The sequence below is a fragment of the Pteropus medius genome, unplaced genomic scaffold, assembly GCF_902729225.1.
Source record: "Pteropus medius unplaced genomic scaffold, Ma_sr-lr_union100, whole genome shotgun sequence".
NCBI lineage: Eukaryota > Metazoa > Chordata > Mammalia > Chiroptera > Pteropodidae > Pteropus > Pteropus medius.
Window position 1 is genome coordinate 17,188,115 of NW_024349797.1, and position 27,835 is coordinate 17,215,949.

The 27,835-nt window shown below is 50.0% G+C and overlaps 1 protein-coding gene and 1 non-coding gene across 2 annotated transcripts in view; one reads left to right on the forward strand and one right to left on the reverse strand.

Annotated features, from left to right (window-relative positions):
* Positions 1–3,061: 3,061 nt before the first annotated feature.
* The window catches only part of GSC (goosecoid homeobox), a 72,930-nt gene continuing 48,156 nt past the window's right edge, over positions 3,062–27,835 (reverse strand). The window contains exon 4 of the mRNA XM_039884129.1: positions 3,062–3,110. Coding sequence (XP_039740063.1) covers positions 3,073–3,110 — 38 coding nt within the window. The 3' untranslated portion in view covers positions 3,062–3,072. The remainder of the gene's footprint in view (positions 3,111–27,835) is intronic.
* LOC120619906 (5S ribosomal RNA) lies at positions 15,742–15,860 on the forward strand. The gene has a single exon (XR_005657677.1). It is a non-coding gene; the product is annotated as a 5S ribosomal RNA (ribosomal RNA).

Genomic DNA, 27,835 nt, shown 5'->3' on the forward strand with positions numbered 1-27,835 from the left:
TTCTCGTACATCTAAGTCGGTGGAGTCAAATAATTATTTGCTACTTTTTCTTTATCTACTACAATTTTGTCGTTATTATTTTGTTAATAGTTTGCAGGAGATGCTGCTTTTCTGGTGTCCCACCCTGTTGATTCACATAACATTATATGTCCATCCACGGGACATACTTGTTCAGAGCTGGTGTCTGCCTGCTGCTCCATTGCTCAGCCTCTGCCTTTCACTGTCTGCCTATATCTTTTGAGATGTTGTGTCTCTTGACATCTGCGCTTAGTTATGGGTCCAGTATTTCCCCCACTGTCCCTTAGCTCCACAATCTATTTCCATATGAGTTAGTCCCACCCATTCCCATATCTGGAAGTTTTAGCCCCAGTAGGTGACTAAGATTCTGCAGAAGGGTCATCTTATTTGCCCGCTCTGAGCACCAAAATCTCAACTAAATGAATCATATAAAGTAGATCCAATCCACTTAAAAGGTGTCTTTAACTTGGAGTTTTATGCATATAAGAAAAACTTTTATTGAGAATCATTTACCCCGCATTTTGGAATAAGCACTGTATTAAGTCAATGTAAGCATAAGTATACACGCCATGGATACTATCTGGGGATTTGTCATGGTGCTTCTAGCTCCTCCTCATCAAGGAAGCAATAAGCACCCTTAACTGGGATGGTGCACGAACAGTCTCTCTTATAGCTGACATCGCCCCTTTTTCTCACCCCTTGACCCTGTAACACAGACAGATTCTCCACAAGAATCTTCATGAGAATCTTGCAATGCTCATCTTTGTTTTTTTCACACTTGCATGCCATCTTGATGTGAGCCCCTATGACGAAGCTCTCAGCAACTGCCCTTGGAAATGCTAAAGTTCTTTCAGCATTTCAGAGAGGGAGGCTGCACCCTCTCCCATATGTCCCTCCAAATTCCGGCTGGCTACTGTAATTCATCCACTCAACAAATGTATTATACTTTGTGCCTCATCCTTGCCTCTTTTTAAGCTCTGGGGATAGCTTTGCTTGTTCGTGGCAAAAAGAAAAAAATACACACACACACACACACACACACACAAATATTAAAAAACACAGAGGCAGGCACCTCTGACTCTCAGGGTAGGTGCTCAGTGCAGCCCTAAACCTTGACTCACAACTAACACTGTTCAGGTCCCAGGGAAACAAAAGTGCCTCCACGTCTTTAACCCTGTGTCATCAAAACAAAAGAAAAATGTGTCCAGATGCTGAGAAGGATCCAGGTTGTGCTCATGTTGATTTTGGAGACAGAGCTTCTCAACGTGGGGAGGGTTTGAGGGTTTCCTCTCAGATTCTTGCATAATAATGTTAGTTTTCCAGAAGTACAAATATCCATCCTTTTGCTTCTTTTTATGTTACAATTTATGCTTCTGGAGATCTCACAAATTAGCATAATATTCTCAAACAAGTTGCTCGTGACAGCTGGAGAATGTTTCAATATTAAATAATTCATATTACTTCCAAATTTGCATAACACGGGTCTAGACAAACCCACATGAAGCCTAAGATGGATTTTTCACACCGTCGATTATGCTAGAATTGCAAAGGGTTTTATGTTTATTAAAATATTTAATGAGATTAAATTAAATTAAAAAAATAAATCGTGTCATATTTGAGTAATTCTGATTTAAAATTTTGTATTTATGGCCATTTGCATTCTGACCTTTAATATAATTTTAAATATTTTAGAAAAGAATCATGATTAGCAATCATGAACTATTTTTAATTTTCTGTCTTTTACATTTTTTCATTGTATTTTTTTGAAAGTATATTCACATTTTGTATACTTTGAATTCAAGTACATTTATTTTTTAATGCTTCAGCTTATTACTGTCGATAGAAAATATTTTATGATAATCTAGATCATAACATAATCGGTGATTTGGCTGAAAAGAATTAATAAAAATATTTTTGAAATAAATATATAACAATTTAAGGATTTGGGTTCTTTATACAGTATTACACCTTCAAACATGGACAGCTCATCATCAGAACACCCATCCATGCACTATAATAATTAAATTCATTTGTTCTTATTTTGCCAACTTTTAATCATTCAAAAATCATAGCATTATGGATTATTTGTTTTGTCATTGTATCAGTATATTTGAAAAGGCAGGATAGAATACGTATCATTTAGTGGTTCGTAAGTTTGGTTTACAGCTTTGAAGTGTTTAGGCTTATGGTATATGGGCTTCTATTTATGCTCTGACCACAGGGCATCTTCGTAGTCCCATTGTCGGTCCTACAAATCTTAGTTTAAAACAGGCCTGCACACAGGGACCTGGAGACATACACTTATTTATATTAAATGTGAATGGAAAAACAAAGAAATATTAGCAAGCCAGAATCTAATTAGTTTACAACAGTGTTCTCCAAGCCCCAGCAGAGAAACTTGGAAGGCAAAGTGGTTTAAGTAAGCAAACTATTAATTTAATCAATTCCGTTTATAAAAACAAATAGTCTCCACAAAGGGCAATTATGAAGGGCATTTGATAAAATGTGATGTTTATTCTCCATTTAAATTTCTGAAATATTTTAGAAAAGTGGGAAGACTAGAACATCGAATGTCATCTTACATTCGATGGTGAAGTAGCATAGAGTGATACTAAATTTCGGCAAGAAAAGGATGCTGGGGGTATTTTTATTAGTCTGCATTGTTCTTCAATTCCCATTCAATGCATTTTCTATAAAGTAGAAATCACAGATATTATTCCTGGAGGAAGAGATGAAATCAGGTTACTTTTAGATACTATGCTATATCAAGAAGACCCAGGAGAATCATCTGAAAAGCTTTTAAAAAATAATGAGAGTTCAATAATATGTCCAGATACATGATAAATATGCCAAAGTCAATAGGTTTTTTTATGTATATTTATACCAGCAATAACAGATGAGCAGACGAGGACAAAGGCAGGCAGTTGTCAAAAGTGGCTTCACGATTCAGGGAGGCGAACAGAAGGTGAGCATTATTTTAACCAGGTCTGTGTGTATAGATTCTCTGTTTCCCAACTTCTCATCCTTGATGATGAGAGTGTCACTTTCCTTTCGTCACAAGAAGGACGGCTTTCCTACGGCGATTTCATCTCCTGCTTTTAAGAAAAAGGAAGAAGGTTGGAGTGTTTTTCTTAAATGTGTTGTTTTTCAAGAGCCTTTAACTCAGAGTAGTTAGCGTGCCAGAGTGGCACGTCTGGGCGTGGCACATTCTGAACTCCTTCACAGTAACTAGAGTAACGACGCTGCTATTTAAAATTGAGAAGCAGCCTTTCTCTCCAACACCAGCGCCGCCTCCGGCTTCAGAGCTCTAGCTAAGAGGAGAGGTGAGTGAGGTCTCTGTACCGCAGGTGGCTCCCACAAAGCAGGTGGCTCCCCTGGCTGCAGGACCTGTCTGCTTGCGTTTTTTGAAGACATCGAGCTTGTGCTCTCTGTGCCACAAGTTTAACACACTTAGGTCAAAAGACATGCAGCTGGCATACTGCGTTTGTGGAAAGCACGCCTCAGACTGACCTAGGATGGGACACATGTCAGTCTCAAAACAAACAAACAAACAAACGAAAACAAACAAACAAAAGTCTTCTTCTTGTTATTGGGAGTTCTGAATGTTCGATTCTTTTTTTTCCTATTGGGTCGAAAGGTACCTAAGTATATGATTGCACATGGAAAAATTGGAGAGAAAAGTCACATATTGGCAGTTTTCCTATTTTCGTTTGTGTGAAAATGTTCAATATAAAGCATTCATGCAAGTCAGAATGTTTCAGTGAACGGGTCTCAGCAGTTTGACTTGATGACAATTATAAATAAACCTATTGGCGTTTTCTGGACAATGCCAGTATTTGGATTTTTAAATAAAAACCAGTGAGTTTCTTATTAAGTGGTGATTTTAGCATTTTTATTGTAGAGTCCTTTCGTTCAGTACACTTTTCTGAGTTGTCCATGTGCAAGCACACGTTTTTTGTTGTTGCCTGTCTTCTGTGCTATTCCTATAAGCTTGCTATTAAAACACATTAAACTATTTTTTAAAAAAGAAGCATGACAAATATTGATAAGAAATGATAAACTGTTACGTGAACAAGGTCAGATATGGCACAGTATGTGCAATGTGCTTTCATATTTTCTTTACGACATATAACACCTCTAAAAGCATACAAAAATGCCGGCAATAATTGTTAAAACGGTGAGCCTCTGAATAAGGATCTGGAGAACAGATGCAGAGCCGTGGGCGGCTGGTTAGACACCCACTTCGCAGAGACATGCAGCCACGCCTGTGGGATTGATGACTGCATATTAATCGCTGAGATAAATATATATGAAAGATCGTCCCACTCTGAGAGCTGATAAAGAATCACTTATATTTTCTTCTAGTCTTTGACATGTTTTTTACTTGTTTTTACATTTAGGTCTATAAATCAGTTGGAGTTTATCTTGGGAACTGGCTCTGAGCCCTAGGGTCCTACGGAGTTACAGCCCAAGGGGACTTCCAGGCAGGACGCAGGGAAGTCCCACCCTCGCCTGGATTATGAGTCAGGACCCCGCCTCAGTTTCGCAGTCTGCGGATATACAGGTGGAGACGTGCTGTTAGCCGTTGGATATAACGGTCTGGAATGGTCAGGTCTGGTGATGCACACAGTTCAGTAACTTTGAGGGGGAAAAGGATTCTTCTAGTCTTGTTATCTGAGGAAATAAAAAAGAAGAAAGGAAGGAAGAGGGGATAGAGAGAGAGAAAGAAAGGAGGAGAGAGGGAGAGAGAGGAAGGAAGGAAGGACTAAAGAGAAAACTAAAAACTGAGCCGTTAGCTTTTAAAAATCTGACTCAGCCTTAAGAAGAAACAAAAGGGGAAGTATCACAAAATATTTTTAAAATTCACCTTCTGTGGCCTTGGGTCTAGAAGGACGCTTCCTGGAGCAGGGAGGATGCCCACATGACAGGGAACCCATGTCCTGGACATCAGGTGGAAAGCTCACAGAAGGAAGATTGAATCCAGGGCCACTGAGACTAAAGATGTGAGAATGCTAAAAACCGGCTGGGCTGGGATGGCTCATCCCGTCACCGTTTGGTCTTTATTGCGCTCCTTCCATGTGCTACAATGTCCCAGCTGCTGGAAATAGGGCAGGGAGCAAACTGCCCAATATCTCTCCTTGACGGTCTTTCCATTTTAGTGGGAAGACAGGTGACAACCAACAGTGTACATGTGAACAACATAGCGTATCAGAAGGTGACGAGTACTGTGCAGACACCACAGGACAGTGGGGAGGGCTGGGGAATGTGGGGGTCGAGGGGTGTTCAGAGAAGATCTTGAGAAAGTAGCATTTGAGCCAAGACCTGAGGGTTTCTGTGGAGAACCAGGGGCAGACCGGTCAGGCGGGGGCGAACACGGGCATGGGGCCTGTGCAGGAGGGGGAGCCGAGCACGAGAGGAGGGCACGCCAGATGAATTCGGAGGAAGCATGACGCTTTCACTGGTGACTTCTCTGCTGGGGCCGGGGCTGGACCAGAGGGGACGCATGACCTCCAGCTTTGGGACTCACACTTCCACACGGACTAGTTGATGCCCACGGCGTTTGGGGGTGCCCTCTGAGGCAGGATGACATTGGCAAGAGGTCTGAGGGGCACTACCCGCCTCGGGTGGGATTACCTCAGAGATGCCCCCTAATGCCAAGAGCCCATCACTGCTGGAAAGATTTGCTTCCTAAAGCCTTACTTAGTTCACCAGAAATGTCAGTTTTCAAAATGTGCTGATCCTCTGGCTTTAGGAAGTCCAAATTTGGAGCACGACACAGGTTTAAATTTTTAAAAAGAATTTAGTTGGTCAGATCCGGCCCCAAGGAGGGTTGGAGAGCATGTGTCCTATGGCCAGATACAAAGCTCGAAGAACAGCGGCACAGAGAGCCATCTGGCTGGCTGGTGCTGGTCACGGTCACCCGGGGAGTGAGTCCCCAGCCCCACCCAAAGACTTTTCCAGCTCATCTCCCACAGAGGCCAGCGAGGAGATGGCGGTGGATCTGGGTTCCTTTCGTGGTGAGAGACCACCGAAGCTCAGGGCTTTTATTTCTCACACCCCAGCTAGGGCTGGGCTGTCACTGTCAAGGTGACACGTGATTCTCCAATCTCTCTTCTTTGCTAAGATGTCTTCAAGATACACTGCAAGTTAGGATGGGAAAATATGACATAGAAAGAGCCACCTCTAAAGTCAGCACCGGGCTGCAAGGTCCCCGGGGGGTAGGCAGACAGAATTGGCTCTGCCACTTATTTGTCATTGGACCTCAACACCGAACCTCTCCTGTTGAAGTGTCCTGCTTCAAAGACAAAGGCTGCATCTTGTTCACGGGCAGCTCTTTTCGTTTGTGGTGCTGTCAGATTAAGCATCATCCCAGTGAGTTCTCCATGGAAATGCAAACTCTTGACGATCCCTACAGTTTAGTGTAAATGAACTCATTAACATTTTTGAACCAACCCCAAAGCTAACAGAGCTCCAAAAGAGTCACCGGCTGGTGTCAGTTACAATTCATGCCAAGAATCCCCAGGACCCACCTGGAAACTCTTGGAAGATGGAGTATGCAGTGGCGTTGATGAACGTCCATTAGGGGCGTGTGGGGTCAGAAGACCAGAGTTCAAGTCAGGGCATCGTGCTCCCTGGTGCTAAGATTTTGAGCAAATGCCTTAACCTCTCTGAGCCTCAGTATCCTCATCTGTAAAATGGGAACGAAATAAATCGTCCCACATATTACTGGGAGTGTCAAGTAAGACGATGCCTGGGAATGGAGTGACGGCCGTGATATAGCCAGAGGGTGGTCAGGACTAGCCATTGTTGCACAGGGTGTTAAAGTATGACTGTCTCAGATTTCCACTGAAGCCTCAGAGGCCAGGAGCAAATAAATAGGGGTCAGATAGCCCCACATCTCAAGGCGAGAGTCTAGACCACCTCCTGTGATTCACAAGGAAAGTGGATGAAAATGTTTTGGTAACTTTCAGCCCAGTGCCCAAAGTTCAAGTCGAAGAGACAGGGAGAGAGAGGGTTTCTTGGGGAGAACAGGTGGATTGCTGGGGTGTCGCCCTGCCCCACAGAGGAACAACCCTGCCCTCTTACCTCAGGCCTGGGAGGGGGTCTCAGGGGGCCCTTGGAGAGCTGTGTCCCTCATGTCTATGGATGCAGAGCTGGAGGTGCCCAGTGCCCGAAGAGAAGGGTCCGAGCCACCAGCCTGGAGTGGGAGAGAGTGGGGGGCAGAATGGTGCTGCCGCTGCAGGCACGGTGGGGACGTGAGAGGCTGTTCCCCCACAAAGCAGACCCACCGCGGGAGCGGGGGTGGCGCCATCTCGGAAGCCACTTTGCCTGGGGGGCACCTGGTGAGGCAGGACACCACAGGACAGGGTAGGCTGATAGAGCTTGGAGGCCAAGGGCAAAGGTGAGAGAGATGGTCCCGAAGCAGGAGAAGAAGCTACTGAGAATTCCGCAGGGGCTCCTGGCAGGAAGGGTGCTCGGCGAATGTCGCCAAGCCCCGGCCGCCACTGCTCCATCCAGGAGTAACTTTCCACGGCTCACTTTTTCCCACTCTTTCCCTCGAACCTGGAGCAGCGAGAAGGGTACCTGGCGAGGCCCAGAGGAGGCAGGGGTGGAGGAAAGAGGGAAGAAGCCCCCCAGGCCAGCCTACTGCCACCGCCCCCTCCCGGGCCTCTGCCTCCACTGTGCCGGTGGGGAGGAGAGAAGTTCACCTTCGGGTGGAATTCAGTGCTGATGTTATTCCACTGGACCGAACAAAGAAATTGCTTTTAAAGCTAAAAGTAGACAGAGGACATTTTATTTTCCAGGAGTGACCAGAAAAGCTGCAGATGGGACTAGCCCGAGATGCCATCCAGGGGCAGAGAAAGAGGTGACTGCCACTGGGAGGGAAAATCCAGAAGCTGGAGAATAGACCCCTACAGACCCCTCCTTCTGCGTAGACGCGCAGAAATTGCTGGGGGTTGACAGCGGGGGTCGAGACAGTGAAAGGGAACTACGCTTTTTTATTCTAGATACTTTCGTATTTGAGGACACTTTTTTTTTCATTGCTTCGAAATCATTTTTTTCTATAGAGAGCACCCTCTTCACTTTTACCCACTAACAAATTAATATTATTAACACTTTGCATTCATTCGATAAACCAAAAAAAAATTATTTTCTTTTTTTAATTTTATTTTATCGTTAGTTTCAAGTATACAGTATCTTGGTTAGACATTTATATAGTTTATGAAATGATCTCCCTTAACTGCTCCTTCTCTCCCCGGCCCTCCACCTGGCCATTACATTAATGCCGACTTCATTCCCTATGCCGTGCTCCCCGTCCCCTGACCATCTACCAACTACTGATTTATACTTCTTGAACCTTCACTTCGGGGGCACTTTCTGAAACAAATGTGCGGGCAAGTATCAATTGAGGAATTACAGAATAAATTATATCCATGCGCACCCCCCACATGTTACCAGCCCCCCTTAAAAGCCAACATTCGTTCTTTGGCCCTGACCCCCGCTTACAGGTTTAACTGGCTTCTGGAACCATTCCATAAGCATTTGCCACCATCGAACCAAATTCTGGCCTGCCTCGACCCAACCCAGCAGTGAGGGCTGAGGAAGACGGAGATTCAGACAGATATAAAAGGGAGACAGGTTGGCCTGGGGGATCCACACGCCTCCTTTTTCTCCTTTCTGTTATATAAACACTGTCATTTGCCATTAAATGTGAAGACGGCGTTGATTAGAGACCCTGCATGACAGCGTAGTGGAAAATACCCTCGGCTCATTACGCAAATATCCGAGGGTTCACTTTTAATTACTCGTGTAGTGCCAGATCCAGTCCCCGTCTCCGCCAACAGCACAGCCTCTCTCCTGGAGAGGTCAGAACGAAGCAAGAGGAAACCAGATGAGCTGAGCCTGTCGCCCACTCCCTGACTCTTAGCCAGAAAGTCAGGGTCACCACTCAATCGAGAGTTATGACTGAACCGGGAAATGGCCCCACTTCCTGTTGGGTTCTTTCCCTTCAGTTTTAGCCCCGAGTATTATTCTAGGCAGAAAGACCTCCTAGAATACTGTTTTCTTTTGGGGGGTCGGAAGAAAATCTGCATGGCGAATGCGAGCTCACTTAGAAGCCTCAGACCCCAGAGCCGGTTAGGGCTCCCAGATGCCTTTGCTGTGGGCAGCGTGAAACAGTGACGCGGGCTTTGCCATTCATTTCATTTCCTTGCACACGTGCACAGGGCACCCACGGTGTGCCCGCTCGCTGCTGCACGTGTTGCATTCAGAGATGGAAGGGGTACGGCCGCTGCCCCAGAAACTCAGGCGGGGGGTGGGAAGAGAGACACGAGAACTAGTAAGAGCCACTGGCTTCCGTGGATGCTGGGACGGAGGTCCGTACCGGGCACTGCAGGGCACAAAGCAGGGGGCAGGGGAGGAAGTGGACGAGCTTGGTGGAGAGGAGCCAGTTCAGAGATGACGAGGGGACAAGGACAAGAAGGAGCCATGAGACGGAGTGGGGCGGTGAACAGCTCTAAGAAAGTTTATGGGACTGGAAAGGGAACAGTGTGGATGTGGAGGATGCGTCTGGTGCTCCTTAATGTCCCAGAACCTTGGGACACTCTTGCTATGTTTAAGAATGTCCCTCTTAGGAATCCCAGCCTTTCCAAGTTAGCGGCTGGCAATTCTCTTTCCCAGCATCCCCTGCAGCTGGGGCACAACCATGTGACCTCGAATGACCAATCAGATACAGCCGTGAGAGACCTCATTTCGGAAGCCAGTGGTAAGATGAGAGACACCCGTAGATTCACCTTGGGGACTCTGTCCTGCTGAGGGCGGTAACATGCAGTGCCCAGCGCCATCGGCGCCTGCTTCCATCTGTTCTGCAGCAGTGGCACTGGGCACCCCACTGGGGCAAAACGTGGCCCTGTTCCTGCCCGGGAGCCTCCGAGCTGCACCCCGGCTCTGCTGGAGATGCTGACAGCTGCCAATGACTTTTTACAATCTGCCTTTCTCTTTAGACTGACTAGAGTGAGTTCTGTTGCTCCTAACCAAGAATTCTGACTGGTACAACCCGGTGGCTTCTATTAGATGCCGCAGAGACCTTACAATTCCAGGAGCTCCCTGAGGACAGGAACAGAGGCTTCCGTATCTTTGTCACCAGAGCTGCTCTGCTTCTATCTCTTTGACGCGCTGAGCTTCCAAATGAAGATTGTATTCGTAAACGATAACAATAATAATAGCGCCTAACATTTATTGAGCACTTGTTACTTGTTGGGCAATGTGTGGCAGATTAGATTTTCCAAGACGGCCAAAACAGAATCTTCCATCTCACACTCACTTCTTATAATGTGACCTTGCCAGTGCCCTTCCCCCTTCTCATGAAGTCTACTCTCCCTCCCCAGAATCCCAGAGGCTTCTGACGACAAGTGCTGCCATGTGACTTCCAAAGCTAGGTCATGAAAGCCGATGCAGCTCCGCCTGGTTCTCTCTGGCTTCTCAGTCTCAGATCCCAGGCACCTGGCTGCGAGGAAGGCCGGGCTCGGCGTGGACGTGGCAGCCTGCGGCCCCAGCTGAGACCCCAGCTGGCAGCCAGCGCCATCGGCCAGAGAGACGAGAGGGAGGAACGAGAGAGAAATTTCAGCCCCCGTCACCATCTCACTGAAATCTCGTGAGAGACCCAAATGAGAACCACCCAGCTGAGCCCAGTTAAATCCCCCAAAATGTGAGAGGTACTAATAAAATAATTGTCATTTTAAGGTGCTAGGTTTGGGGGTGTTTTATTACTGCAGCAATAGACGACTGGAGCACATCATTCTAAGCAACTTACTGAGTCATTTCATATTCACAATCCTATGAGGAAGGTATTATTACTATTCTCACTTCTTCAGTGAAGTAGCGGAGGCACAGAGAGGTCGAGTAACTTGCTCAGTGACACACAGATGGCTAGTGGCGGAGCTAAGATCAAACACAGACTGTCTGCCTTTAGGGTCGGTGCATGTTCCCACATGGTACGCTGCCTTTCTTGAAAAGCCCTGTTATTAGCAACAAGAGTCATTTGAGTGGGGAAGTGGAGAGAGACAGCCACGGTCAGATTTGTGTTTTAGAAGAGTTGCTCTCACTGCATTGTAGAGGAAGGATTGGGGACAGGTGTCACGGCAAGGCTGGAGGCAGAGAGGCCACCTGAGCCGCTGCAGCACAGGTAGTGATAACCAGGCCTCCGCCTGGGCAGTGGCCGTGGGGATGGACAGAAGGAAAGGCTGTGAGAAACAGCTCTGGGATAGATTATTCGTTTGGTCATAGAAATGGAGAGAAGAGAGACATAAAGACAGAGCATCAGACAAAGTCCCCATGGATTACTTAGGTGGCTGGACGACGAAGACACCAGTCACCAAATATCTTACTGATTTCACCCACTCTCGTTCGTCTTAATGACATGGATCACTCATTCTTAATTGTCAGCCTTGGTCATCAGCTGATATCAGAGTCGTCTTCAAACATCTCGCAAAGATGAGTGAAACCAGACCTTGTGTCAATCAACCCTAGGATCTCGGGGGCCTCTCAACAACAGGCGCTCCTTCCGCGTGTGCTCTGAGGTGGGTGAGGCCTCCGGCTCCACGATGGTCACCACTGGAGAGGGAGCGGCCGCTCTGGAGAGTCTCACGCAGGCCGGCAATTACATCTTTCACCCACAAGTGACACAAGTCATGTCCACTCACACCGATGGACCAGATCTTGTCACCTGACCTACTCAACTGCCCGGGGACCAGGAAGTTCAGCCATGTCTCTGGCTGGAGGGAGAGAGGCAGATCGCACCGAGCAATAGTAGACGTCGCGACACGCCCTTGCCAAAGAGCAGTGCCGTGGCCCCGCTGTACCTTGACTTGGTTGTGATTAATGCTGTTTGCTCGTTGCTTACGCATCCTTCTCTTTGGCTGGCCGTGAGCTCCTCAAGGGCCAAAAGCCTGACCGCTCCCCTCCGTAGTAGCAAACCATCACGTTGATCTGGGTACCAGATGCACAGGCTGAAAATTGATCAAGCTGTGTGTTTTTTCTACGTGCACATCATATTTCAATAAAAAGCTAATTTTTAAAGGGTAAGGAATCACGCGCTCCAGCAGGGTAAAAGCCTTCTTATCTCAGAGTCTCTGAACTTGGGAACGGTCCCATTCACTCCTTGTCTCAGCCACTTAGGGGCTCAGAAAGCTGGTCCTTGGTCTGGCGGTCATCAGGGAGCAGGACCCGCCCAGCCTCCGAGCTCACGCATTCCCCGTGGCGTCTCTCTGCTTCCCGGCCGAGGCCGGCCGAAGGCACCGAGCGGGTTAAACGCGTGGCTGGGCAGCGTGAGCCTCTCAGCCGTACGAAGTCCATTAGCTGGAAACCCGGGCGAGGAGACACTGTCTGTCTGCTGGCCCGCGCTCTGGGGAGCTGGCAAACATCTGACCCCCTCCTGGATGACTTTTCCAGGGTCAGCCTATTATGAGCGAATCCTGACTAATTCGGTCACCCTCCCATTTCTCAAGTATGATTTGTGGCTTAATTGCAGCAGGAAAAAAATAATGAAAAGTGCACAGCCCGGGCCATATCCATAATTCATAACCCCAATAAAACCCTTGACGTGCTGTCGTGACTTATGGCAGCCTGAGAGGTGTGCACCCTGGGGCCAGAGGAAGGCCCAGATGTTTCCGTGAGAGAACATTTCAGAGTTCACAGGCCGGAGAATCCAGGCTTCCCAGCCATCACGGCAAAGCTCAGCCCTGGTTCGAGACCAAAGACAGAGTTTGGCTCAGGGTCCTGGAGCCCAGGAGAGATCGTGCTCAGGCTGCTTCTAGAGAAGAATGTGTCAGAGGCTCAAAGGCTGCAGCCAGGGTCTCAGAGGCAAACTTACAGCACCTCAAGCCGAGAGAAGCCCCCCGCCATGCAGGAGGCTGACCCGCACAGGCACCCAGAGAGCGTCAGGATGCTGCATCAGTTAGGAGGTTAGGCTGCGAGCGACAGAAAACCCGGGTCATATGGCTTAAACCATAAAGGGAATTTACTGGCTCACATAACTGAGAAGTCCAAAAATTGTTCGAGCTTTGTGTGAGGCTTGACCTTGGAGCTCAAATGATGTCACCAGGGAGAAGGCATTTTCCATCCGCTCTCTCTTCCTTCCACCTCAGGCTCCACAGCGCCCCCTGGTGATCCCAGGATTTCTCCCTTGGGAAGCAAAAGGGCTGCGCCAGCTCCAGACCTCGCAGCTGCAGAGAAGAAAGATCGTCTCTTCCCCCAGGTGTTGAACGAAGACCCCCAAATCTCACTGGCACCCACTACATCAGATGTCCATATTTGAACCAACTAGTATTTGAGGGGTAGGGAGCCAGGCAGGACACATTGATTATCTTGAACCAAGCGAATAACTGAAAGTCAACATTTGAAAACGGGAGAAGGATAGTTCTCAAAAGGGAGACTTGTTTTACCAAAAGAAGCAGAAACGGATATGCTGGGCAGAGGTCTGCTGCACAGAGCAGGGGCGGACAAGCGAGGTCCAGGGGCCGAATCCAGCCCAACCCTTGTTTTTGTAAATAAAGCTTCACTGGAGTGCAGCCATGCCCATTCGTTCATGTATTGTCCGAGGCTGCATTCACTAAGGGGCAGTTAAGTAACCGCAACAGAGTCCATCTGGCTGAAAAGTCTAAAAATGTTATTATCTGGCCCTTTACATAAAATGTTTGCTGACATAAAGGAAGTTTCATTTTCATGGGGACCTTCTGAGTCGATGGCTGGACACAAACAACAGACATATCCAGGGTCCAGACACCTTGAAATCATGCTGGCACCTGTTCCTGCCTAGTGCTCACACTCTGGCTGGGGACTAAGGTGGGGCCAGGACAGCCAGGATGCCAGGAGGGGTGGAGGAGTGTGTGGGCCGAGCATGGCCAGGTCAGGAGAAGTCACCTGGTTCTAGATGCGCTGCCCGCAGCGAGGTGACTTCACAGACAGGTCACATGCCTTTCTTGGCCAGGTGGTTGGGATGGCTCCAAAGATCTCACATCTAACAGAGGATCTCACACCTAATAGTCTGTATTTTTCTGGGTTCTGTTCTTTCCCAAATCTGTTCACAGGAGGCAAAACCCATCACCAGGGGCCACTAAAAGTCACCATCACTGCATGGCCAGAGGAAGGGCGAATGTGGGCACCCTGGACTGCTGTGGTCACCCCTGTTTATCGGACCCTCAACTCCCTGGAGGCCTTAGTTACCTGCTGGAATACTCTCTTGCCTCGTTTTCACTTAGTAGTTTTCATCCTTGACTGGAAAATCAAAAGTCTCAAATCTTCCCAATCCCAATAGTCTGAAATGCCAGCCTCTGGTTGGATGGAATAGCCGATTCCCACTCACCACAGTTGTCTTCATGGTCACGATTACATATGTGCTCATCGCTCTGTGTTAGGACTAGTGCATGAGCGAGGCCGCAGACGGAGGAAGATGCACGCAAGCCTGAGCCACGAGACATTCAAACACACACTTAGCTTCAGAATCTGTTCCTACGTTCTAAAGAATTTAGTGCTTGCCTTTTACACTTGTAGTTAAGAGATAGTGGCTGAGCTACAGACACCTCTCCGTAAGCAGGAAAACATGTACCCACAAGCACATACACCCACAAAAACCCATCAGCGCCCTTGTGCACGTCCAGGTATGTACAGCAATTCATAAGAACCCCCGCATCTGCCTGCAGCTCCTCTGTGCATACATGTGCACACGCCATGCAAGGACATGCATGGATTGTATGTGTCACATACTTCCAGCGCATTCTCAGGCAGGCTCACACTAGCACGTGTGTGGGCCAGGATCACGTATCACCTGTAAGAGGCCCTAAGCATGGAGAAGCTCATGGATACTCCCTGCTCACCATACAGAATTTGAAAGAAAAGGTTATTTTTTCAAAATGTCAAATGTCACAAAACATATGTGTGTGCTAAAAATAAAGTAACTCCTTTCTGAACTTTTTTGTCTGCAATACTAAATTATTGATTTTCCATGCATGCATTGATTTGTTTGTCTACATATTCATTCACCCATTTTGTTCATTTGTTTCAGCGCCTTGGCTTTGCCGGAGCCTTGGACATGTATGTGCTTAATCTTACCTTCTGGATGACCTAGCAGTCACGTGCACACACGTTCACACAGCTGCACACCCCAATGATAAGTGCGTACTGATGCGTGGTCACACCAGTGCTCTCCACATGTGCACGGACACACACACACACACACACACACGCATGCGCGCACACACAAATAGAGCTCACAGGAAGAACCCCAGCGCTGCCACCCTCCCAGTCAGATGCAGCCAAGACTCCCGTAGGACGCCTCTCCTCCCTCCTGGTGTTCTGGCCACTGCAGGTCCAAGCTCAGCAGGACACCTCGGAGTGCTCCCACCCAGCAAGTCCCGCACACCCCGAGGTGGGTCGGCGTCTGGTTCAAAGGAGAGACAGAAGGTGAAGGGCGGGCAGAGGGGGGCTCAGGGAGAGAAAGGAAACTCACCACCCTAGCAGACTGGCTGGGGGATAACAAGGGACTGGCTCTAGGAGATGGCCCAGAGTGGCAGGTGGACCCGGACAGGGGCCAGCACTGTGCTCCGATGTCCAACGAATGACCAGCACGTACCTGTCCCGACCCCCTTTCCATTATGTGACCGCCCAGCCCCAGACTCAGACCTACTCCAAGTCGGGGTTCTATGCATCGCTTTAAAACTGTGGGGAGTCTACAGCCATGCCACCCTGAAAAAGCCCGATCCTGTCTGATCTCAGAAGCTAAGCAGGGTCGGGCCTGGTTAGTACTTGGATGGGAGACCACCTAGGAAGACCAGGTGCTGTAGGCATAAAAAATAAAAAAATAAGCTGACAAAGTCCTTGCAATCTGTGAGGGTTGCCTCGCCTTAAAAAATAAACAAACAAACAAACAATAAAAAAATAAAACTGCGGGGACCTGGGTCCAGCCCTCACGTTCTGATTTAGCTCATCCGAGGTGGGGCCTGGGCCTCTGAATTTATAGAAACCCTTCCCAGATTCTTCTCATGTGCAGCCAGGGCTGGGAACCTCCGAGCCACATGACGTCTGATGAGCAAATGTCCCATGACTGGGCCCTCACTACCTGTCCTGGCAGCCTCCTTGCTGTGGGAACAAGTTCAGAGTCAAGAGCCTTTCATTCCAAATTCCCAAAACGGTGACAGCAAGCTCAGAAAGTGCCACCATCACCACCGTTCTTGCTGCCCACAAATATTATGTTGTATGCTGTGTACTCGTATTGTATTTACATAATATATCATATAAACAATAAATTTTAATGAAAACTAATATAATTTTCATCATGTTAGATGAAATCTTGGCTTCGTAGTCCATAAACTCACCTAAACGTTTCAACACGGGCATTCCCCACGTCACTAAGCTCCCCATAGTCATGGTGCTTAAAGGCTGCGTCAAACCTCTGAATTAATTTTCCTATTTGAGAGATGAGGAAACCGAGGCCCAGAGAGCGTGGCGGGGAGGCCACGCGCACACACTGGCCCCTGGGCTCTGTGCCCTCCCTGTAGTATAAATGTCAGGAACAAAACAGCATTAAATATAAATACCAAACCGACCAGGAAAAAGCACACTTGGCACGCAATAGAGAAACGAAACGTTTGAGGAAGATGAAAGGCGTTTTGTTTGCTAGCCTGTATAAATATGAAGCAGACAGAGCTGAGAGGGCATGCGACCCTCCCCCCGACCCCAGCGGATCTAGGGCGAGATGAACAAGGCGCCTCCGCCCTCAGAAGTAACAGGGCGCCCGCGCTCTCCACGCCCACCACTAGGCGGCGCCAGAGCAGCGGCCACGACCGGACCAGGCAGGCCAGGCTGGACGCTGCAGGACAGGACGGGGCCGCTGGAACCCAGGCCTCTGACCAAATTCTGGGAAAGACTAGGTAAGAGAAAGCACTGGCAGCAGAGCAGAAGCTTTTCAAGGATCCCCTCCACGCTACCTCTGCATCCTCAAGTATCTTAAGCTTCTTAAGTTCCCCAAACTGCCCTGATCTCATTTGTCAGCCAGGAAGAATGGAATGAGACAATGAGCCTCCGGAGGTCGCCCTCAGACACAAAGCGGAGAAAAGGCTGATCATTCTCACTGTCGCTCCCTGCGCTTTCACAGGGGCCCTCCACCCTTCCACCCACAGACAGATGCAGAACTTCCCAGCCAGGCAGGACTGGAACCCAGCCCCTCGCCTTTGCAGCCCAGTTCAGAGAAGTCTGTCGGCGAGCCTGAGGTCACCCAGCCCTCTCGGGTCTGTGGTCTTTGCCAGGCTCTTCTGCATCTTGCTGCCTCCCCAGGGGGCCAGACAGCCAGGCAGCCAGCCAGTCCCCTGGAGGTGTCCCATCTTCGCCCACCCCACCTCTCCTACTGTGAAACGTTCTTCAGGATACCTGGAGTCTCTGGCAATATATAAGAAGAAACTTTTCAAGTTGCTCTTCTAGACACATTTATGCCTTGGGTTGAAAAAAAGACACTACAAAAAGCTTTAAGACAAAAGCCACATGGATGTCAGCAGTGTGTGGGGGCGTCTTTACAAAGCAAGCGATGGCATCGTCCGTTCAGGGGACGTTCTGAGGCGTCTGGTCCTACAGTTTATCCCACGGACTGGGGACTCGAGAGGTGTAACTGCCCAGGGCCACACAGCAAATGCGAGGTCGCTCACCTCCAACCAGTTGAAACGCCCACCTGACTGGGAGCCCTTGGCCCAGTCTCGGTGCTCTGGGGGCTGCACAGGTGAGTCTACCCATCCTTCACCTACAGGAAGTCCGAGAGACAAAACGATGGAAAACGGAGGAGGGAAGCCAGTGAGCAGGAGAGGCAAGACGCCCGCCCGGGCTGGAGGGGACCACGTTTCAGAAGGGGGGGCCACCGTGTGCTGCCTGCCTCCACCTTGTGCCAGATCCCGTCTCGTACTGGGACGGTGGACCGATGGCTGACACGCGCTCCCGCCAGGTGCACAGCGGTGAGAACAGGATAATAATTACTATCGGCGTCATCGCCATCGCTATTATTAACTCTCGGGCACCCAGCCACTGCCGGGCATTCGACGCCTACCACTTCCGGTCCCACGAGAACGCGACGAAAGTCCATATTGTCCTCTCCGTGCTCCGGAAGAGAAGATAGCTGGGGAGGCAAAGTGACTTGCCTGGCACCCCACAGCTAAGAACCGAGGAGACCGGTGTCACACCCAACCGCAGTGCTGGCTTTTCTCGAGCCAGGGCACACCCCGGTTGTTCAGACTGGAAGGAAATGTCCTGCTTGCCTCTCGAGAAGACATCCGGGTGGCGCTGGCAAGGGCAACTGTACATACACGTGCGCTGCGCAGAACATAATGGAAATCCTACCCATCATAATTCCGGTTCGGGCCTCCGGTCCCTTCTCACTGAAGCACGGGTGGAGCCTCAGTTAGCTAGAGAGCTGTGTCTCCGTTTGAGTCAGAGCCCAGGTCCCTCCCGGTCTCGTTGTTTGGATTTTGCACACCCGCTTCTCACTGGCCCCTGCCGTCCTCGTCCCTCTCCGCTAGACAGCTGAGTGGGCACATCTCGAATGGCTAGAAGTTTCTCAATCGCTCCTGGCACAGCTCCTCAAGGCAGGCCAGCATGGCCCTGAGCTGGCCTTCAATCAATGGCTCACCTCACTGGGTCTGTCTGTCTGTCTGTCCACTGGTCTGCACAATCCTTGAAGGCGGGACTGACTTATTCATCCCCTGATCCCCAGCGTCAGTCTCAGGCTTGACACAAGAGGGTGCCCGGCCTCCAGCTCAAGGGGCCCTAAATTTCAGTTGCTAAGGAGTAGCAAAGGGTCTGGGAATAGGGAAGTCCTCATCCAAGTCATGATTTCAAGCTCGAGTAACGTCCTCCATACGAATGCCTGGGGCCACCACTTGCTAAATGTTCACAGGCATCCCTATACTCTGAGAGGGTGCCATCCTTTAACTCAGGAGATGATGTCACAGCTGATACCGTGAGAGACGACCACACCTCACGCGAGGCGTAGGAACAGTTCTAAGTGGAACAAATATTTACATGCAAAAAAAAAAAAAAAGTAAACACAACAAAGCGAACTCTCAAAATGTGAGAAGAAAGCACAGCATTTCTACATCTAATTCCAGAAAGGGGGGAGTCCTTTCTCTAAGAATAATACAAAGCTCAAATGCCACGACAGAAAAGATGATTAAATTCTCGTCAGTAAAATTTAAAGACTGCACAAGGAAAGATTAAAGTCAAAAGGCCAGCAACGAACAGGTAGAAGCATTTGCAACTCGTATCACAGATAAAGAGACAATTTCTTTGCTATTTAAAGACCTGCTATAAATCAACAAGACCAAACTCAACAGAGAAAAGGACGTAGATGGCCTGGGTTCAAATCCCAGCTCTGCCTGCTACTAGCTACGTGTCTGTCCTTAGGCAAGTTACTAGATCTCATTAGACCTTGGCTTTCTTGTCTGTAAAAGGGTCCTGGCCGCATAGAGGTTATTGTGAAAAATAAATATACAAATTATTCCTCAGAATTACCGTGGTTTATTTGTTCGTTCCAAGACTGAGAGCATCTCGTGGATGGGCGTGGGGGGTGGAGGAGGGGATCCAGCATGGACCTCTCTGTCGGGCAGCTGTGTTTGGTGAACTCGCCAGAAATGGCAAGGCGGGTCACGATAAAGGATCCAATGCGGTTCTTTTGGCCTAAGGCAGCAGTTTCTGCGATAACCCTGCTAGGTCCCCATGTGCGTCCAGGTTAGAAGGAAGGCAGAAAAGCACAGCAAGGACTCGGCGTGGCAGATGCAGGCCTTCCCGAAGGATCGTGGCAGCTACACGGCCTGGGTGAAAGTTAACATTCATAGACTGTTAATTAGCATGTGGAACAGGAAGTCTCTAAATAGCTTTGCAGCGAGGCGATTGGCAGGCTGAGGGCGGGCGCTTAAAAGCCTGGTTTCAAAGACGGAGAGGGAAAACTGGGAAGGCGACACAACCAGGACGAGCCTGCTGCTTTCCACATCACAGCAGCCCAAAGGCCCGTTTCTGCTGGCCCCACTTCTGGAAGTGAAGCCGCCTGCCCTCGCGGTGGGCTTTGAAAGGGCACAGGGCTGCAGCAACCTGGGCTGGAGAGAGTACAGGAGGGTGGGGTGTGTGTGTGTGTGTGTGTGTGTGTGTGTGTGTGTGTGTGTGTGTGAGGCGGGGGCGGGGGGACCACCTGCACAGATCACAAATGCTCTGCCTGCCTGCTTTTCTTGATGAGCCAAGATTCAGTGTGAATGGTCAATGAGATGTCACGGTGAGTTAAGATGGTGGTGGCCTTGATTCAGTGAAGTGGATGCCTTTGGCATGAATCATGTTTCTGGGGAACTTGAATCCAAAATCTGCAATCCAGTGACCCCTTCCTTCCCTGGGCCTCGGTTTCTTCTTGGACAGAGGGAGGCCCCTGCTCTACAGCCTGCTAAGGCTGTGGGTGTCTCCGTGGAGCTGGCTGTCGTCCAGTACAGACTCTAGTCCGAGGGCAGAGGTTCCCAGGCATCCCTGCCCGAGACAGGTCACAATCAGTAAGCGTTTCTCCCCGATGTCCGTGCCAGCTTCTGCTCTCTGATGCTCTAGACTTTGCCACAACCTTCTCACGACCCTGCCAGCCCACTGCCCAGTACCCACCTTGGGTTAACTGCCCTCCACATCTACGACGGGAGGACGGAGCATCATGGCTTCTCCTAACGATGAGCAAGTGCGGGGCACTCATATTCCATATTTCAGCCTGTAAGATAGGAGCACGCCACCAAGGGTCCAAAAAGTGAACTGTTGTCAAGTCTTATGAGAGTCTAAGGGAACGTGTCCCCTGGCCATGAAGCAGTTCCTAGTCTCTTCCAACCAGCCCCTCAAGGCCCAGCCAGTGGACACTGCCTCCAGGAAGCCCTCCCTGACTTTACTAGCACTAGCTGATCATCTACAACACGCCAGGCACTTTGGAGAGCCAGGAGACCCGTGACATTTCCTTCTCTTCTGAGCTCCCTGGCTGTTTCTGGCCTCCCGATTACTGGCTCCGTTGCCCTGTGGCTTTTCCTCGATTGTTATCCACCCTTGCTCACCCTCGACTCCCTGCCCACCACTCCTAGAATATGCATAGCTTAGTGCTTAAGAGCCAGACAGCTTGGGTTCAAATCCTGTCCATGTTGCTCCTAGCTGTGTGATCTTAGACAATTTATTTAACTGCTCTATGCCTCAGTTCCCTCACATGTATAATAAGGATCATAGTAGTTCTGGCCTCATAGAATTTCCGTGAAGATTGAAAGAGTTAAATTTCGTAAAGCTCTTAGAGCCCAAATAAGCGGTACGTAAGGGTTTAGTTGTAAGTGAATAAGGCAGTGGTGAGATAAGGCACACATCATTCCCCCGGAGATCGCAAACTCACATGCCTCGAGACATAAGCCATCAGGCAGACGAGGAGCAGAGAGAGCTGGGCGGGGCCTGCAGGGCCGTGGAGAGGTCCAGCCCCGAGGGCACCGCAGCGCCGTCCTCACTGCCCTGCGGGAATGAGATACTGGATCTTTCCACTTTCAAGAGAAGCTACAAGTCCTGTTTGAGTGTTTGTTTTTAATATTGGCACTAATTTAGGAAAAAAGTCAACACGCTGAAAAACTTCTGTCCACATAAAACCTGGGCCTTGAGGGGCTGGTTTATGCGGCTTTGTTCGTAATTGCCAAAACATGGATGCAACCAAGACAACCTTCAGTTGGTGGATGGGTAAACTGAGGTAGGTCCAGACAACGGAATGCTATTCAGCGTTACAAAGAAATGAGCTCTCAAGCCCTGAAAGGACCTGGAAGAACCTGAAATGCCTATCGCTGTGTGAAAGCAGCCAATGAAAAGGCTACATACTGCAGGATTCCACCTGTATGACATTCTGGAAAAGAGACGATACAAAATACCAGCAGTTGCCAGCTGGGGAGAGAGCAGGATGACTAGGCGGAGCACAGAGGGTTTTGGGGACAGTGAAACTATCCTGTGCGACACTGTCGTGATGGATGCATGGCATTATGCGTGCGTCAAAGCCAGTAGGATGCGCAGCACCAACGGTGAACCCCAGTGCACAGTATGGACTCGGGTGACGATGACATCTGAGTGCCAGTTCCTCGATGGTAATAAACGTACTGGTCTGGAGAAAGAGGTGTCGATCATGGGGGAGGCTGTGGGCAGAGGGTACGTGGGAAATCGCTGTACTTCTTGCTCCGTTTTGCTGTGAACCTAAAACTGCTCTAAAAACTAAAGTCTATTTTTTTTTTTAAAGCCCATTACTGGCCAAGCAAAACACACGTAAAGGTCGGATAAGGAAGGCCCGTCTGTAATCTCTATCATGCACAGTTTTGTTCAACAACCAGACTGTAAACTCCATGAAGGCAGAAGCCCCGCTGTTCTTGTGCACGGCCGTGTCCCCAGAAACGGCCTCACGCCACGTTGAGCAACAGTGGATGGCAGCGATGAAGGAATGAAGGAAAAAAACAAGCAAACGGCAGGTCCTCGACCAGAGAGATGATGCCAGAAACCAACATTTACTGAGTGCCAGCTATGTAACAAGCACCATCCTGGGCACTTAATGAGCCTTGTCAGAGGAACGCCACTTAACATTCTCCTGATGAAGGTATTATCAGCTCTGCTTTGCAGGGGGAGCTGACAGAGGCTCAGAAAGGCTGCTTTGGCTGCCCAGCATCACACAGCAGGTCAGGGGCAGAGACTGGAGTAGTTGCGAGGATTTCCAGGATTCGAGGATGAAAGCTCCCCCTCCAGCCTGCCTTGGGAAGGATGGGGGATGGGTGGATAGGTAGTGGATGGATAATAGGTGGATGGACAGATAGATGGATGGATAGATGGATGGATGGATGGATGGATGATGCATGGATCTGGAAAGCACGTTCCCTAATGAAATTTCCAGCATAATCTTTCTTCCTTTTCACTGCAGACACTCGACTTTTTCTATTAGGCAGCTAAATGAGATGCCCAAATAGGGCTAGTTTCACAGTTAACAACAAAGCCAATTTAAACTGGGCTGGGTGGGGGTGGGGGTTGGAACACCTGCCTTCTGTCTTCACACCTGGCCAGATATAAACAACGTAATTAGGCTAATCACAGAGCCATCCAAATCCACATTTCCTAAACCCCCCACTGAGGACCAGGAAGAGCTGCCTCCCTCCCTCCTCTACCCCACCCCACCCCCACAGTAATGGGTCCCACATACTTCTGACCTCGGAGGCGTGGGTAGTGGGGAGCTAGCTAGACTGCTCCTTTCAGGCTGAGCCAAGCTCCTGTGGAAGGCTCTTGACACTCCCCCCCACACAAGTGCCTGATGCCCTGTGAGCCTGATTCTGATTTCAGACGTTCAGGATTAACAGTCGCTCCTCGACTTAGGTGCCTGGACCAAAGAAAGCGTGGTTACTCTCTGAGTGACAGGGGCATTTTGTTTGTCCCCAGGCCCTCACTGCTGAGGCCTGCCTCTGCTCTTTATGTGTCCCAGTAAAAACCAAGTGTTTTCTCCAGTTAATATGGTAATTATGGTTCCCAAGTCAGTGGAAAGACTAAGCCTTTCCCAGAGTCTCTGAAAGGAAAATTCTAAACCCAAGTGCAGTGAACTGGAGTTTTGGAAGCAGTGGCATCATGGCAGGAAGCTGGAGGCCAAGGTCCTGGCTCCTGCCCTTGGCCTGACTCTTCGGTCTCAGTTTCTCCATCTGTGTAACAGGGTCACCACCCATGGCACAGGCTGCTGAGGCCCAGGGAGCTGGAGCGGTGGCCGGCGGGTGTGTTCCTGCGTGTGTTCATTCAACAAGGACTTAGCGGTCGCCGTGCGCCAGAGTGATTTATCCCATTCAATTCTACACAAACCTTCTGACGTAGGCACTAGTATTTTCATTTGAAGAAATGAGACTCAAAGAGGGTGGGCGACGTAACCAAGGCCACCTAGTTAATGACAAACAGAGCAGTGGTCAAACCCTGATGTCTTCAGAGCCAAAACCTGTGGTCCTGCCTCTAAGCTACAGAGGTCCCCACTGGAATGCCCAGGTCAGAGCTGAGTGACCTCAGGTGAGTCCGGGTGAGGAAACTAAGGCTCAGAGAGACTGTGACTTGCCCAGTGTTTGTGACCACCCTGGGGCAGGAGCCAGGCGACGTCACAGATGGTGTCCATGGTCTCGTGTAAAAAACTCTTTTGCAAAAGAAGCGCCTTCCGTAAGCAGCTACCTCTGTCTGTCTAAAGCAGAATCACCAAACAGCAGGCACATGCCGGCAGCGGAGGAAGCCCTGGACACCACCGTGAAGAGCAGGGTCCCCAATTCTTCTTCAGTCTTGCCGACTGTGTCGGGGAGGACACTCAACCAGTGCTGATGTCTTTAACGCCCCCTAACACCTGTTCGTGCCTGTTTTCCAACTGAGAGAAGGCCTATTTCACTCGCAGTCACATCCTCCCGCAGACGAAGGACAAAAGCATACCGCTGGAATAAAGCACCTTGCTTTTCATTTTGTTTATTTTTAATATTACTTTCTGTTTATAGCAAGGGGTACGATTTTCTGCTTTTATATAGTTTCGTCATATATAGATAGTGTCTTCTTTAAAGAGATGTATTCAAGTAAAAAGAGGATCCAGTTAAGAAAAAGTATTAGTAACGTGGATTTAAAATTTTATTTTTATTTAGTTTAAGTTTAATTTAAAATTGTTAAATAAACAATAGTTCAGGCGCTTTGCGTCTATGGCACATGCCTGCGTGACTCCCGTGGGTGCGGGGGCGGGTGAGTCCTATTCCGTCCAGGGCTCTAGTTCAGACTGCATTTGACCCAGATGAGTGTGCTGTACAAGGCCAGGTCCACTGTTGCGTGTCCTGCTGTGGTCGCACCGGACACCGTGTAGCACTGAGCCTGATGACTGGCCCAGTCAGTTCTCGCAATTCCCAGCACACACACAATCAAAGCCAGTATGCAGCGTGGCCTGACCCTTTGACGGGACAGGGAGGGGACCCTCACCCTCCAGTCCCCCCTGCAGAGGAGCCTGGGGGCAGGGTCCCGGATGCCGACTTCTCTGCCAGTCAAGGAGGATGTTGGTGACGCCTCTAACCCCCGTTACGTGGTGACTTCCTCCTGTATGTAAAGGTGCCCAGACTCTGGGTAACTTGCCTTCTGGGCCTGGCCCTGGTTCTGGTCTCTCCTCCAGCTGGATTATAGGATGTTTCTTATGTCTCCTTGGGCTCCCCGCAAGTGCTAACCCAGTCGATCCCCACCGCCCTACGGGCAGGGTACCATTGGTCTACCCAATCTACAGATGAGGAAACTGAGGAAAGGGCATTCAGGTCGAACAACCACAGGCAGCAGATCGAGATCTGACAAGTCTGTCAACACGGCCACGAAGGGCCGAGGCAGGTGAAGTGCTGCCTGGCCCCTCAGTTGACGGGGCCCGGTGTTCCCGCCCCATAGCTCAGGGAGTGGGCATGCGAGACCCACTCCAGCCGGGAGTAATGATGCCTGTTCCTCAGGGGAGACGGCAGGACAACGTGAGAGAACACGCGGGCAGAGCTCGGCACAGAGCGGCACCCCGCTCCCAACCCCCTGCTTCCTCCCCTCTCCCGAAGGCATCGCCCTCATTCTTGCTTGACCTGACCACCAGCGGCACACTGCGAAGAAGCACAGGTACCAGAGACGGTGCTGGGATGAGAGCCAAGCCCTCTGACTCCCTGCCCTGGCTCCCTCGCTGCCTGCCATGGGATCTTCTTCCGGTTCCTCTCTGAGCCTCAGTCTTTTCATCTGCAAATGGGCAGATGTCCCAGATCAGGGGTCAGAAACCTATAGCCTATGGGCCAAATCTGGCCTGTCTTTGTAAATAAAGTCTTACCGGACAGAGCCATTCCCGTGCATTTACATGTCACCCACGACTCATGACCGTCTCAGCCCCAAAGTCCAACCCCATCCTAGCAGATCCGGGCCGACTTTGTTTTGCTCACTACTGTTTTCCCAGAGCCTAGAACAGTGCCTGGCATTCAGCGGCTTCCACTAGACATTTCTAAGTGAATGACTGAATCTCTAGCGGCCATGCCAGCTTTGATAGTCTAAGACTGTGATCGTGGCTGGTAGCCCGGGTCCCCTCAAAGTCCTGCGACCTACGTGTCTTCTTCAGCTGTCATTCAGCAGATGGCTCAGTAACTATGGCTGTCACGGAGATGTGCCACTCAAGTCTCTTCAAGAAAAAATTTGCAGTTCAGCCGCAAGGAGGGCTGTTAGCTGACAGCCTTCAGCTGTGGGTCCCATCCAGCTCCATCTCAGCTTTCGAGCCAAGGTCAGGCATTTCTGGGGCAGTGCCCAGCCAATAATGGGTCTCGACAGGGGTAATAGGGCCTGGCCACTAGTGCTCAATGCAGGACTCCTTAACTGCAGTCTTTTTTCTGGAGCTGCCCATTGCCACTTGTGGAGGAGGAGACCAGTCTCAGAGAGGTGTTGGGGACTGGCGGAGCCAAGGACCACAGCCCTCTTGAGTTTGGGAGCAGCAAGAGGTAGGCACAAGGATCATGTAACCGTAGATTGCAATGTCAGCTTTATTGGAGCAGCGGATCGGCCAAATCTGTGACTGGCTGAGGCTTCCCGCACACACTTCAATTTAGCCACACAACTTGGGCCTTTTTCCTCCCAAAAGGAGGGGTGAGGTTGCACCCCTCGGTCCTCATCTCAAAGTCACCATCAGCTCCTTTGAAGAAAAGACTGAGTGAGGGGCTGGCAAGAAGCCAGGCTGTTTACCTCTCACTTTTTTTATCAGGCGGACGGGAGAGCAAGCGGTGTCCCCTCCATGGGCACTCAAGGAAGGCGCGACTGCCAGAAGGGACTTGACTCAGAACACATGTGGGCTGTTGGCGGCAGCGTCGCGCTTAGAAGAAAAAAAAGAAAAAACTGACATGACTGAGCACAATATATTGAGAGGCCCGGCTGGAGACGGATAGCACACTCCAGAGGTGGCACTGGACAGAGGGCGACGATGGCAGCAGTCACAGAACGAGGGCAAGGCAAGGGGACCAGCCGAAGGGACACGTCACCACTCCCTGGGGCTGCAGTCGGACGCGGAGGAAACTGCTCCTGGATCCCAGTGAGAGCGCAGCCTGGCGGAGGGGCTGCCTGGTGGGAGACACAGTTCTGGAAGGACGGGGACACCCCCTTGATGCAGGGGAGAAGCAATGCTCCAGCCTCCCTCTGCTGCCACCCTGTGCGCTCCCAGGGCCCTCCCTGGGTGACAGAACCACAGGGAGTGGACCTGGAGGGTGGTGGGCCATGGAAGGGATGCCGTGGGCGAAACACAGAGCAGGAAGAGCGTGAAGGCTGATCACGCCACAGCCTTTATGCGTTTTAGTTCGTCCTCCAGGATGCTTCGCGGTAGGAGACATCTCCTCCTTCTACAGGTGAGGAAGCTGAGGCCCAGAGAGGTGTGAAAACCTGGCCATAGGACCACAGTGAAGAGTCACAGGGGCCAACACTGGAACCTCCATTTTCAGTCTTTCCACTGCCTCGCAGCAGAGGCATCACCACGCTCCCTGGGGCTCTGTCTGGGTGCCTGTCGGGGTCCCTGTCGGGGTCCCTGTCAGGCTGGGGGAAGGCTGCCTTTTCCTGACTGAATGCCCCAACGTTTTATAAATCCGTCCTGCGTTAGTTCCAAGCACCATTTTATTTGCCAATTCTGCAGCAAGGTGCAAGTCTCTGCTAATCCAGCCCCATCGACTGGCCCTTTTGGCTTCGTGACCAAGCGTGCCCTCATCGCGTCTCTCCGGCCATTTAGAAGCTTCTGCTCAGCGTT